The 15,090-nt window shown below is 37.7% G+C and overlaps 1 protein-coding gene across 3 annotated transcripts in view; it reads left to right on the forward strand.

The window, feature by feature from the left end:
• Window positions 1-15,090, forward strand: part of PMS1 (PMS1 homolog 1, mismatch repair system component) — a 48,287-nt gene that overhangs the window by 6,097 nt on the left and 27,100 nt on the right. For all 3 annotated transcript variants that reach the window (XM_031045868.2, XM_005145583.3, XM_031045867.2), the window contains exons 3-5: window positions 3,639-3,821; window positions 5,911-6,013; window positions 7,595-7,758. In XM_031045868.2, the coding sequence (XP_030901728.2) occupies window positions 3,639-3,821; window positions 5,911-6,013; window positions 7,595-7,758 (450 nt within the window). The remainder of the gene's footprint in view (window positions 1-3,638; window positions 3,822-5,910; window positions 6,014-7,594; window positions 7,759-15,090) is intronic.

A 15,090-nucleotide genomic window follows, 5' to 3' on the forward strand; every position in this document is an offset into this window, starting at 1 on the left:
TCGTCAGGAACTTCACCTGTCTGCCATGATTTTTCAAATATGATGCCCAGTGGCTTTGCAACTTCATTTGCCAGCTCCTTCAGGACCTGTGGATGGATTTCATCAGGTCCCATGGACTTGGGTACTTTCAGGTTTTTAAGATGGTCTCAAACCAGATCCTCTCATACAGTGGGCCTAAGGTCTTCGTTCTCACAATCCCTGCGTCTGCCTTCCAAGGCTAAAGTGCTTCCATGATCAAAGTGCTATTTTAATTGCATGTAATTTTAATAAGGTCAACCACATAATGACACCCACTCAATGACCACGTAATTCTGGATTAGTTCAAAAACATCAGAGAGAATGAAAGCTTTGAAATTTAATTTTACAGCTTGATGTTTTGATTTTTTTTTCCCTGAAACTTGCAGAATTTTCATTGTTTTAACCTCTTCTAGGTGGATTAGGAAGGCTAGCTGATTTGTGTGGACTGATTCCATTTGTCTGAACAAAGACAGGAATGGCTTTTTGGAGACAGAGAGATAAGAGTTAGCCTGCATGTGGAATGGTTCTCAGGTAGAAAGCATGGAATCGTCTGTTGTGGTGTGAAGCTTTGGCTAGTACTTTATTTTTAACTTGTTTGACTAAACAGCAATAGGTGATGTTACTGAGCATCTTTGCACTGTGTATAAGTCAGCTTTTACACAACACTGGGAGAACATTGGCTTGTGTTGTAGTTTTACATAATGTGATATTTAATTTCATTTGAAAGCCAATCATTTGACCACAAAGTGAACTGTGGCCTTCCTATAAGGTGTTGAGTGGCAGCTATTCATTAATATGAACCTCAGCTTTGTTACTTTTAGCAATATGAACGTTGTTATTAGCAGCACAGTCAGCTGGCTCTGTAGTATGACTGTGCATTAAGCATATATAGAATTATGTTTTTATTCTTGATATGATTTCCTGGCTTCAGGTTAAAGTATGGCAAAAAAACATTGATGCAAGAATGTAATTTCTTGTGTATAGGTGAAGAGACTTCATGGACATCAGGCTGTCAGTTTTCCTGACTGACATCTAACAGCAGGAATTTATGAAGATAATCTGCACAGTCTGACTGAGACCTGCATATTTTAATAGAGACAGTGAGCACTAGCCTATGTTAGTAGTTGGAGCAAAGTTGGGATTTGAGAACTGTGAATCTTAGCTACAGGTTTTCTACTGTTGTCCGAAATGGCCATTGTAAAAAAGGCAGACACTTGTTTCTGCACCTTTTTTTCCAATGCATGAAGTGGAAGCTTTAAGCCTTAGAACATTCTCAGAGGAAATTTAGCTTGGGGTTAAGTTCCCCTGTACACCTGATCAATCTCATTGCCTGAAAAACAAAGTCCTACATCCATCTGCACGGCATTGCTAAGCATTTGTATTTCTTGTGATCCATTCATCTTGCTAATGCAAAAGAAAAGTAACCCAGCAAGAGAAGTGGATTATTTGTGCCAGTTTAATAAGCTGAATTGACCTTAGAGCTTTCATGATGAGTTACAGAACTGTAGCTGAAACAAAGATGGGACCATGTAGCTGTGAACAAAAGAGAAGGGAGTTGAATCATATGGCGATCTGGTAAAGCAACTTAAACATACCATGGGATCATGATCTCAGTAGTATTTAGGTCATGTAACATGATAGAGGGTGTTACGAAGAATACAAAGTTTAAGCACTGTAATACTTTGCATGAGACCTGTGCAAGTAAAAATAGGTAATATTAGAAAAGAAATAGACTCATTATTGTAACATTCTGGTGAAAGCTGGATAGGATAAATCTTGCTTTTCCTAAGCAGTTAAGTGGTTTGGAAATAAAAATTTGAGTAGAAACAAGGATTTCTTGTAAAATGCTCAAAGCCTTCAATAGTGCACACAGCAGCAGGATAGAAGGTTTCCTGTTTATATCTCCTAATGTGTTTTTATGTTCAGCTGAGATATATTATGTTTAGCTGAGTTGTGACAGCTTTAGGTTCTGGTTTGCTTTCCAGTGGGAGGATTGTTTTTCACCTGGAGGTAGCTTTAGCACCATTCATTAATGTGGAAAGTGAAAGGTACCCACATTTCTATTTTGTATCAATTAAATATATATCGTTTTATGCCTACCTTACAGAACTGTGATGTTTCCTAATGCAGATCATGTTTGCACACAGATGATGCCTTTAGATACCTTCCTTTTGTTTTTGTGATATTTTTTTTACTTCAAGAAATAACCCTGGGAGCACACTATTATTTTTTCATAACTGTTTTCAGTATATGTCCAAATGGGACAACCAGGTTGGTTGTGTTTAACCAGTCAGCTTTCTGTGAGCAGCCATCATGTACTCTGCACAGCATCAGTGGTGGCAGTCACTCATTCAAGATATTCTTTCTAAGCAAAACCAGTTTTAGGGTTGCCTGGATGTATTACGCACTACAGCACATTTTTCTGTGTGTCGCATCATAACCTTTCAAAGAGCCAGGCATGCTTCTGTGAAAGAAGTTTAGTGATCTGTGGCTCTAATTACTTTCTGGCCTGTGGTTCTTTTGGGTGTGATTTACATGTGTGAGTTATAATGTAGCTGGAAGGAAGCATTTGTTTGCTGCACCTTTTTAAGATGTTATGGAACCTGGATTCCATCTTCCATTTAGCCGTCCTCATTATCTGGCTTTTCAGAGGCCAGCCCTACTTATGCTGGTACTTACTGAAATGACTCATTTAAATTAAAATTCAGGAAAATATGTATTAAATGTATGTAAAAGTAAATCACAGATTGAACTTTGCTTCCTTGAAAGCTGTTTTTAAAAGAGCCTCTAGGAGCCTTTACTTGTTCCTGTAAAGTGTAATACCTCTTTACAAGTTTTTGTTTCTGCCCCCATTAGAATTTCAGCTTCTGTATACTGAGACTTTGTAGAGAGACCAGAAAACTACTGAAGTCAGATAAATCAGCACTGAAATTGAAACCAGTTGTGATGACCCACTGATGGATGTGGGTCTGTTTGTGGTGATTTAAAACCAAAAAAGATACCAAGTAGGTAAGAGAGGTGAAAAGAGGTCAAAAAGTCCTTAGCTTTCCAGCTATAGATCTCTTTCTGAGCTTAGGGTTTGCAGATTTCATCAGAGTATTTTTTTTTTATTACTCAATTACTGTTTTGATTTTGGTGTATTTATATTAGTGTGGTGTTTCCGAACTGTAGGGTATGAATGGCATCGACTAGAGAAACCATAAAAAGTGGAAGTTCAAGTTGGATATAAGGAAGAAGTTCTTTACTGTGAGGGTGGTGAAAGAAGTGGTAAATGCTCCATCCCTGGCAGTGTTCAAGGCCAGATTGGCCAGAACCTTGGGCAGCATGGTCTAGTGTGAGATGTCCCTGCCTATGGCAGGGGATTGGAACTAGCTGATCTTAAGGTCCTTTCCAACCCTAACTATTCTATGATTCCACAGTCATAACATGTAGTGGGTTGTTTTTTTAACATTTATTTATTTATTTGTTCACTCATTTATTTATTTTTAAGCAGAGACATTTAATGGTTGCTCAGTTTCTACAAATAAGCAACCTAGAAGCTGTAACCTTAACTGCTTCAAACTTGTCTTTCTATTCATTCAGTTGTTCTAGTGCTCAGTTATGCTTTGTTCTTTTTCTAGGAGAATTATGGGTTTAACAAAATAGAAGTAAGAGACAATGGCAATGGAATCAAGGTTGCTGATGTTCCAGTTATGGCAGTTAAACACTACACCTCAAAAATAAGCTCTTCTGAGGATCTTGAAAGATTGACAACATACGGTTTCCGTGGGGAAGCTTTGGCATCAATTTGCAGTATATCAGAGGTAAGCAGTTGCTATAAATGTGTTGAGTCTCTTTGTTTCATGATTATTTTTGTGTGTGTGTGTGATTGTTAAAATATCAGTGCAAAGACTTTAAATTCGTTCCAGCAGCCTGCCAGTGGTATGTTTTCTGAATAGTTTGGCTTGTGTATGCTGTGTTTTACCTGCTCATGGAAGTCATGTCACACAGTTAAGAAGCAGTTTGGATTTCTTGTTGGTGTCAGTCCTACCTGTCATACTCCAGCATTCCGTTTATTTTCCTCGGTCAGAAAAGGCGGAAGATAGGTTGCTTAGTGTTTTTCAGGGTAGAGATAATGATTCCTTATATATACACATATAGATCCATGATTCCTTAAAACACTGGCTTATTCTTCTTAGTGTTTAGTAGCAAATATAATGTCAAAGGGTATGGCTGAGTTTTCTCCTTGAATTAGGGTAAATCAAAATGAGGTGGTAGCCAGGAGAAATAATTTTAGGGAACTGATGGCCCACATAGCTACCATACCAGTAATGATTTCTGCCTTGATGTTATCTAGGTGATTGGCAGTCATGGGATGTTGCTGGGCTACATATTGCTCTTTGACATGTGTATGACTGCAGTTGCACAAACTTTGTTGTCTGTATGAGTAAACAGGAACTTGTACCCTGACCTGAGTCTGATCCGTATGTTTGTGTTAAGAGGACTGACTGTGTACTGATATTTGGGATTTAAGTGGTTTGCTGAAAAGTAAGTACATTTGTTCAAAACCCTCTGAAAAATGTTCAGTGTTAAGGGTACAGCACCTACCTGTCTGTTGTGCTCTGCCTTTCTGTATTCACATTGTGAAAAGGTCAAGGTTCAGATTCTTCTCCCTGCCAAGCATCAGATCCTGTATGCCAATACTGATAACCGTGTCTGATTAGAATCACCAGCTGTCAAGGTCAGGAGATATGTTACAGCTTGACTCCTTGCTACCTTGGGCTACATTCATTTTGCAGTAAGGAGAAGTGGGTTGTGTTTTGGATGGAGATTTCCAAAGATGCTTTCAAAAGTGTTGGTGTTTTGACAGATAATCATGGACCTCAATCACTGGTTCTTTCTAATGAGTTGTCAGGGCAGAATGCCATCTGTTCTGTCTTTATAATCAGCTCTATGGTACATTTCATAAGAGATAGGAGGCGGCCTGAGAGTATCAAGTACTTTAATAGGTATTACTTTAAACTTTGAATCAGTAATTATGTTTATTAAATGTTCCTGGTATTAATTGCATTCTGCCTACCCAAACTGCCCCCTGAAGTTTCAGGAGTAATTTATAATAAAATATAATAAGAGGTAATTTATTATTGGCCCTTAAGTAGGTCTGTAATACTCGGTTCCATGTAATCAGGTACTATTTTTTCTCCCTCTGAGAGGCATGTCTAACTCTGAATGATTCAAAGGAGGCACTAAAGTAAACCATAATATCCTTAAGCTCTGTGTGTGTGATAACCTTTATGTCTTTCAGGTAGTTAAAATGCACTGATTCTGTTCAAAACATTGCTACCTCAACTCGGGAAACTGGAGTTTTATTTAACTTCTAGTTTATGACTGGCCTTGTTAAAGCTGATCTGTTTGTTACCTTAATAGCTTACAAAACATGCTACCACTGATTGCTAGATATGTTTGGGTGCAGAAAGATAATGGACTGCTTGTTTGATAGGAGTTGTGTTTGTGAAATCTCACATGAATTTAAGAAGCTCTCATAGTGTGCCTTCTCTCATAAATGATGAAAAGGCAAAATTATCAATAGATTTATTTGTTTGTTTAACCTGTCTTAGAATAGAAGATACAGGAGTGTGTGTTGTAGGTAGTAGGAATTGCTATGTGTGGTAGAAATGCATGTGTGCATATGTGAAAGAAATGCATGGCTTTTAGTTAAATGGATGGGGAAATGAGTCACAGTGTAGGATATGACTGAGAAACACCCATAGAAAAAAATTTATAAAATAATTAAATGTAACTGTGGTGACTAAACTAATGCAATGATAAGCATGGCAGTAAAGCTTATCTGCGCTCCTGCTGAATTTTGTGAATTCTTCATTAACGTATTTTTCTTAAAATCACTCTTTTCAGGTTTTGATCACAACAAAGACAGATGCTGATGATATCAGCACTCAATATGGCTTGGATAGCAATGGGCATGTAGCTTCTAAAAAGCCTTCTCACCTTGGACAAGGTAGGATGTTCTGATATTGAACTCTGACAGAAATATTTTATGTTTCTCTGAGGCTCTATTTGATATTGAAATACCTGTTCTTTACTTGAAAGCTGAGTATGAAATCTTTGCAGCTGCAAACATGTCTTGCCTTACGTCTGTCAACTGAGGATGTGTTGCCGTAAGAAATAATGTGTCTTGTAAGTTGCTTTAGATAGTAATTATAAACTAGCCTCTCCTTCTCTGACTTGCTTCTTCAAGCTGTCAGTGGAAATAAAAGCTGTAAAAATTCAGTGCCCCAGGTCCAGGCAGACTTACTATATAAGTATATGAAAGATTTGCTCAGCACTAAAATAACATTTCTGTATTTAGCAAAATCCTCGCTCGAAAGGAGGAAGAGTTGCCCTGCTGCTGTGTGAACGAGTTGCATGAAGCAGCATGGCTACAGGACTAGGCAAAGTCCCAGTTCTTTCTAACCTACAGGATGTGTACAGTGCTGGCAATCTTCCTGTGTGTTTGTGTGAAAGATTAAAGGTTGCCCTGACCTCACAGGTGGCCTTGGTGGTTCAGGCATGGTGCAGGTTTGGGGCAGCATGTCCTCTACCTTGTGTTCTGCTCAGCCACTTGTTCCTTAGCGAGGACTATTTAGATCACACTGTGTCCTTACATTCACAGTGTGTATTCATAGAAGAGGTGTGCACCTTGCTTGTGGTAAGGGTGTGCTCCTGGGGAAGCACTTGCAGCTTTTCCCAGCTGAGCTGCAGTGTCTGCTTGTCAATATTGTTCCCACAACCTGTCCCCCAGCTGCTTGCAGTGCTCCTACCCCAACAAGGTCCTGTCTACAGTCTGGCACCTGACCTCAGCACCAACTGGCCACAGGGGGCCATTGAGCCAGAAGAAGCTACCGAGGTCCAGTACATGGGCAAATCCTGAAGAAAGCTGAGAGCTCTAATTTTAGCTAATATCAGTCATTTTTAGGGTTTAGACTTGTATTTTCCATGGCTGGAAATCCTGTGGGTTGCATTGCTGTGCCTTTGTCAAAATTGTTGAAGGATTAACTGAATTCTCTGACATACTTAATACTTTGAAATATCATTATGGGCAAGGATTTTGTGATAGTGTTGGTAGATTACTATTCCACCCCTTACTGTGTGCATTGAACAGAGGTATCTGGCTCTCCAGGTACTACCCTAAAGCAAATGCTTGCAAAAGGCCTTAATAGAGCACAGAGTTCCTTTTCCTCCAGATACGTCTGATTAGATTCTAGTGTGTTAACCGTTTTACTAATGAAAGTTAACTTACTATGCACTGAAAGTGTCTTCAGCTTTATTTAGTGCTGATTCTCACCATTGTCAGTGTGTATGAAAGAAAGATTAATGCTGCAGTCATAACTCTGACTAAAAGAGGGGAATCACAGCACTTGAAGTGCTTTTTGGGGGAGGATGACTGCTAATTTGGTATATTTTGTCTCTTAATGTACTCTAATTTAGTGTTACTAGGGTTTATTTTGTATGCAGCAGCATACAGATAGGTCTCTGCAATATCCAGTCAGTGGTATCCTTTCATAGTAATTTCTACTTTTTTTTGGTCACCTGCTTGCAGGTACTACAGTTACAATTCTGAAGTTGTTCAAGAATCTTCCTGTAAGAAAGCAGTTTTATTCAACAAATAGAAAATGTAAGGAAGAACTGAAGAAGATCCAAGATCTATTGACAGCCTATGGGATCATAAAACCAGACCTGCGGATAACCTTAACACATAATAAGGTAATGAGTTTTTCTGTCAGCTGTCTTAAGGATCAGTTTCTGATGACTTTATGTGGTTCATCTAATACTTGCATAATATCTTTCCTCCTTAGGATTTTTCTTTCATCATAGGTTTGTTTCACTTCTTTTTTCCCTTCAGAGAGGTGTATTTATGCTTGTTACAGATTTAGATTATAAACTTCTAAAACTCAGGTGCATATCGTTTTGATCTCCTCCAATAGATACCCAGTTAGATATATATATATATATATATATATATATATATATATATATATATATAAAAATTATTTTACATGCTAGTAGTATAAGAATGACTTTACATGTTAGTGCTTAGTAACAGTGGTAGTATTGGTGGTCTGCAGAACACAGAAGTGAGACCTTACTAGGCCATGGGGCCTGATCAAGTGTTAACCTAAGCAAACTGAAAAAACTCTCATAACTGAATTGGTCAGGGTTATCTTGCTGTTTGCTTAGTCATAAAAGCTCAATACGTAATGATGGTTCTATTTTAAAAAGCTGAAAAATTAAAAAAAATTGCTACATGTATGTAAGAGTAATGTATTTTATAACAACAGACTTCAGTTGAGATCGTTGTTCTTTGTTTAGACTTGGAACAGATTCAGAGGCTACTTGGAGGCTACTTTGTCTTCACAGCATATTGAACATAGCTAATTTTATTGGCTGTACTCCTGCTTGTTTTCCTTTTTTGAGGAAACCTCTGCTAATGAATTTCCAAGTTGCCACGAAGTGGAGAGGGACATCTTGTCACAAGATCCCTCAACAATTCTTTTTCTGTTCTAAAATAATTTTGTTTGTTTGATCTTGTTACTGGGCCTGTTCATTGAGAAATTTCATCAGTTACTCTTACCAACCAAACATTCACACTTCAGTTCCTTTTCGGTGGGAATGACGAATGACACTGCTTTCTTGAAACGGCAACAGATTGCTCATCCTTTTCTGGAGTTATGAAACATGCTCTGACTATATTTATGTATGTATTTCTAAATAGCAAAGAGTAGAAACTGAAAAACAAAACCCATCCTTGTTGCTACAGAATTAGTATTGCAAAGCTGAAGGTGTAGCTACTTTCAGTCTTACTTCATTGGGACTGCAGAAAGTTCAAAACCAGAGGTTTCAGGGGTGTGCGCTTCTTAGGCTGTGTTAAGCTCCTTGATATACCTAGCAGTGGTTCACAGTATTTGTCTTAAATGTTGGTTAATAAAACTAGTTTTGTCTTTTATTGGTGGGTTTTTTTTTGTTCTCTCTGAAAAGTTGCAAATTATTTTTTTTTGGTATGTTGATTTCATCCCCTTTGATTAGACTGTTACATATATTGGTTTTCTTTGTTTTCTCTGCTTACCTTAGTACAATTATGTGTAATAAGTTGATCACATCTCTTTGTCACAATACTTACTGCAAAAATGGTGTGGAGAACGGCACAATAGCCATCACATGTTGGTCTTGACAGACTACCCTATTAGCTTCAGAGATAAATTCTTCAGTACACAGTTTGATTAGGTAAAATAAATCAGTATAGATGCTATCTGAAGGCAGTATCACTCATTGGTATGACAGAGATGATGCTGAGTTTTGGAGCTCTTCATTTTGCACTGCTGGCCTTAGGCTCGTTTTGATTTATTTAGGAAAAGAAGCAAGGAAGTAAGAAACTGCTCAAACGTTTTACCACAAGAGGTCGCTCGGTAGCTATTGCTGAGAAGAGAAAATAAAACACAAGAAGTGTAGTCAGTCTCTCTGCATGTGTAAATCCTTTACAATAGTTTGAAAATGCTAATCTTAGAATGCAGATTCCTCTCTTTCTACTGCTGTTGTCATTCCTTGCAAAATAAAACATTACCTACTGCATCATGCCTTTAAAGACATTTGAAACTGTTAAATTCTACTGAATTGGGTTCTCTGGGTTTGGGTTTGGTTTTTTTTTTGGTGGGAGGGAGGGCTGAGGGGTTGGGGGTTGGTTTTGTTTTTGGTTTGGGGGGATTTTGTGGTGGTGGCTGTTATTTCTGTTTGAAACGTATTCAGAGAAAGAATCAACTTCTTAGAATGGCTTTATCTTTCACATAGCTCCCAGATTATGTATTAGTTTAAGGAAAATGTATATGCATTTATTCAGAGGAGTTCCTAGAATCCAAAATTCTTGAGGCTGAGCCAATACTTTCTGTTGCAATGGAAGAAGATACATGTCAGGAGTAAGATCAGGTTCCAAGGTTGAAAAGAGTATGAAGGTAGCAGAGATGAGGTATTACAGGAGATGAGGTAAGATGGGTTGAAAGAGAAGAGGTAGTAAGTGAAAAAAGTGTAAATGAAAGTGTATTTCAGAGAAATCTTCAAAATAAATGACAACACCAGGACATAATAAAACCCAACAACTGAATAGTCTTTGAAGTTCTGTATCTTGTAAGAAACTAAAGGGGGATGGAAGAAAGCATAGCCCTAGCTTTACTAAGGAAGAATGTAATGAGGTTGAAGCTTTCATAGAGGTGTCTGAAGCTGGGCATCTGAAATGGCTGCCTAATAGATTCTAGCAGAAACAAATGAAGCACTTATGGAGCTGTTGAATATATGTTTTTGGGATGCACAATATGTTGCATGTTTTATTTCCACTATGTTTTTTTTTTGTAAAGGTGTACTTTCTGCTTCTGAATGAGATTTCCAGAATTTTTTCTTCTTGTTGTGCCACATTTTATCTCTGTATTGGTTAGGAAAATATCACCATTAAGTGTCTGGTCTCTTTTCTGTGAAGAACCACAATGCTTTTTTGCCTTTGGGTTGTTTTTTTAGTAAGTAAGAAAATAGGTATCCTTTTGCTAGTTGTTCTAAGGTTCATTTATTGTTTATTCTCTGTCAGTGGATTTTTAAGATGTAAAATACTCAATTCTTCTTTCTGCTCAGAATGTTTTGTTTGCATTAGCAATAAATAATGAATCACTTTGCAGATCAACCTTTGAAGTACTATGGCTATTTTGACAACTTGGATTAGCTAGTGCTCCTTCTTTTTATGAAGGTTTATCCTGCCAAGACATTCTTTGAATACTGATAATGTTGATCCTCTTGCCAGTATGGTTATGTTAGAAAGAGGTATTTTTCTTCTTTCATCACCATGTTCCTTGAAAGCATATTGAATAATGAGACAGCCAAATGGAAATAATTTACATGAGTATTCAGCAAGTATATTTAAAGTTAATGTTATCTGAAGGCATGCTAAGAACATTACAAAGTCAGCTGCTGCTTAAACTGCATCAAACTCTTCAGTCCCAAATGCTGTGTTCTGGGCACCTATGAGCTCTGGCTATATTTTACCCAAGGTCGTGGAGGGTTCTTCCCCTTAACTCAGTCTTGCAAGCCATTTACAAGTTCAGTAAACGCCTTTGTGTGTTGAAAGGCTGATGAGATGGAATACTTCTCATATGGACTTCTGGTCTAGTTGCCTATGTTCCACAAATGCTGAAACAAGAGAGGACACCAAATAACTATACCTGATTTAACAATTTCAGATATGATAGGGCTGAACAAATTATGGCAACAGGTGGTTGAGATGGTGCCTATCAGCAGGTCATACCATATGCAAGTGGTCCCATGTCTTGTGCAAAGCACAGATGGGCCATAACGAGACTCAATAAATTTTGCAGCTCCTGTTGAGGAAAAACATGCATAAGGCAGTATTTTTATCTGGTGTTTTTCATGCATAATATTTTGAAACCTTGCTTACACACAATTCTGCCTCTAACTAGGTCTTGTTTCTTTCTTAAGAGAATCATGGGCCAGAACTTCTGGATGCAAGAGGTCCATTTTAAATCTGTTATTATAACTGTGGATTGTGTTTTTTCCCAAACCCCTTTTGTGGTTGGTGTTGACCTAAAGGATACCATCTTTTTTTTTTCTTTGCAGTAACTCTCTTTATTTCCAAAGTTGGATAATCTCAACCTACAGTCTGTATCCAGTAGTCCAAAACCAGTTTGTTTTCTGTGTCTGAGTTCTCTGTAATAAGTGTGGAGGTTTTGAAACAGAGTAAGTGCATTAGGGTAAATTTACCATTTTTAATAATGCTGTTATACTTTGCGTTCTATGATTCTATGATTGTTCTTCCAAACGCTACTGTAGCTGTATGTTGAAAAGAAATCTGCATTGAGCAGAAACAGCAGCATGTAAGCTCTTTCGTGAGTTGGAAAGGCCACTCTGTTTAATGTAATAATGATAAATTAAGTTCCTCCCTAATCTGTGTGTCTTAAAATTTAAAGAGGAATTATGATTAAGAATCTGCAGTGCTGTGCTTTCGTGTGGACCTGGAATATAGCTCAGTCTTTACTCCCATTCGTTTTTCAGTGGCTTTGCTGAGAAAGCCAAACAGAGAGTTAATATGATGTTTTTTGTGCTGAGGACACCTGTCCACTAGGAAATGCGCTGAGACCCTCAACTCGATTTACATCAGGCAGAGAACAGCTGCCAGATGGTAACTACTTTTGGTCACCAACAACCTGGTTGAATTTGAACTGGTGACCCAGAGGTGAAATGCTTTATATCCTATTACTAATTCCTTGAGGTTTCCAGTTCCTCATCCATCACTTTTTTCAAATGACAGCACATTATATGTCTGAAATCTCAAAACAATTACTGTTTCACATATGCAGGGGTTGTTGCAGAATCTGAGAGGTGCCCTTAGCTCTTGCAAGGCTTTCACACTCAACTTAAAAAAGGTCAGCAGGAAAAGGATGTTTCCAAAGCTGCCTGGGAGTTTTCCTTCTTCCTTACCAACATACTTTTAATTTTAACTGCTATTTTACAAAAGGCTTTTAAACCTCCCTTTATTTACTGGAATTTACTGTGATGATGTGCATCTTCTGAATGACAGTTTAGGATTAGAAACTGTGTTTTTTTGACAGTAGTTTAATTGTGAGGTTTTACTTATTTTTTTTTTCCCTTCTGCTATGGAAGTCAATTTCTGTAAACACTCATAGCTGGACATGTGTGGTTAAAGCAGCCAAAAAACTTACAGCTATCCATAGTCTTTGTAATTCTTGAAAGGCTCTGAAGACATGTTACCAGATAAAGGTCTTGTTTCCTTTTAATAATGTTAGCTTCTCTCCTAACTTATCTCCTAGCTCCCAAATCCAAGCACTTCTCCATTGCATGATGCTCAAGAAAGTCTTTTCATTGAGCAATATCACAAAAGGGAAATCTAAGCAAGAAACACATGGGAATTTGTAGGATGAACGGTGCTGTGGAACATTACTGTCTTTCAACAAGTTTCCTTGATAGCTGTAATGCTGATGCCCGTGGTATAATGAGGTGTGTCAGCCGCATCTGATGCGGGGACAAATGGTGCCTTGAGTTTCTCTTTTGCATACCTCTGCTGGTACTTGTCCCACCATCACTTCTGAAATGGATGGGACACCTGATTCCTCGCAGCAAGTATAAAATATATGGGGGAAATAATTATGATTGTGTAAAGAGTCATGTTACTTTTCTTTAAGCTAAATTGAAATGCTGCTGTGATCTCTGTGTTCAAGGAAGGATCATGCAAGAGCTCTCTTTTAGTCAGATAATTTACCATTGTTTTGAAACAAGACATCAGTTATGGCATGGAGCTGATAAACAACATCAATGCTTTTCAAAGCTGGGATTATAAAGAATGTGGTTAGGACTTTATCCTGATCTTTTCTTGATTTTAGCTGATAGGCTTTCTTCCACTGCTGAGAATGTGCCAGCCCTTGCAGCTAGATATAAGGTGATGTCTTGTTGTTTTGGGTATTGCTGTGTGGCTTTGTTCCTATTTATAAAAACAGATAGGCAGTGATGTTTTCAGTTATGTTGGAGCCTAATAAACTATCAGGTTTTAAGTCAAGAAAGCTAAGGATAGGATTTTAAAGCAAGTAAAAGACAATTAGACTGTGAAGTACAGTTCTCTTTTACAGAGCTAACTCATGTTACCAACCTACTGTTCATGTACCATGAACATAGAGGTACATAGAGTTACTGTTTATGTACCATGAAGAGTACCTCTACTAGACTTTTACACCCTTGAGCATTATTACAGAATCAATAACACAAGGATCATCACAAAGCAAATGAAGAAATTAGGGGGGTTCTGGGCAGTAAACATCTATTTTTTTATGTTACTGTCATTATGTAGTAATAACTTGCAGCATCATGGTTGCACTGAAGTAGTCACAGCCAGCAGCAACATCCAATCCCCAGCTCTAATTAAGGTTTTTCTTTTGTCTGTGATTGCAAATCATTGTGGCTGCTGATAGAAGTTCTGAAATATAAAGGATAGTTAAGGATGAGGAGTGGCAGCATTTTTTCCTCTGTCCTTCCTTGATATCTGAGGAGGCAAATATGAGTAACTCTTGCCTGCTGCCATATCCAGGGGGCCCCAGGGGAAAGAGGTTGCATACTCTTTCTCCACTCTTTCTCAAATTCTTTTGGGCTATGTCTGTGTGTCCCTAAATAAGAGATGTCTTCATGTGTCCATGTATATTGTCATCCTCCACAAAAGTATGCATATATCCTAGGGCTGGATGGAGTGGAGAAATACATACACATACGTGCACATACTTATCTTTTGTATACGTGCAATAGATTTTATATACATTATGACATTTTGAGGACCTAGATCAGGTAATCCCTCTCAATGAAGCAAGGAGGGAGGTGGGATATATTTGGCTAGCTCTAGCAAAACCTAAGACGGGCCATATGTAATAATATATCTTTGAATAGGCTGTTTCTGCAGTGTCATCATACTGACTAGAGTCAGATTCTTCCTTGGCTCATCCTGGACACCCGCTTTATATGACCTAGAAAAAAAATATAGAGGGGAGTGTGGGGGTGTATTTTTAGCTAAACTAAAGGGTATCAGCAAGGTTAAAAAAATAGGGTATTGCAGGAACCTCATGGAAACAGGCATTTGCTAAAATAAATAAAAGGAATGGGCATTGTTTCTTTGTGGATTTACTAATGCCTGTTCATACAGCTGGAGAGTGTAGACAATTTTCTTTAAATTATTAGCTATTTCTGTGTTACTGCTTCATAACATGCAGTCAGGGCTAAAAGTTAGCATACCATCTAATTGTGCTTTCAGTATTGTACTATATAAACTTATATATAAAATATTACTATACATATTTATAGTAGTATAGAAATTCAGGAGTTGTCTGGCCTTTTTAGTAAGTAGTCTTTAATTTAATTTGCTGTGGCAACCAGTTCCTAAAACTTTGTCTGTAATTCTGAGCATTAGTATCTGATAAATATATGAATAGTTAAAAGATACCCAGATAACTTATTAACAGTATCTACTTCTAGCAAGTTTGCATTTCGTAA

This window comes from Melopsittacus undulatus, chromosome 8 (assembly GCF_012275295.1).
Source record: "Melopsittacus undulatus isolate bMelUnd1 chromosome 8, bMelUnd1.mat.Z, whole genome shotgun sequence".
Classification (NCBI taxonomy): Eukaryota; Metazoa; Chordata; class Aves; order Psittaciformes; family Psittaculidae; genus Melopsittacus; species Melopsittacus undulatus.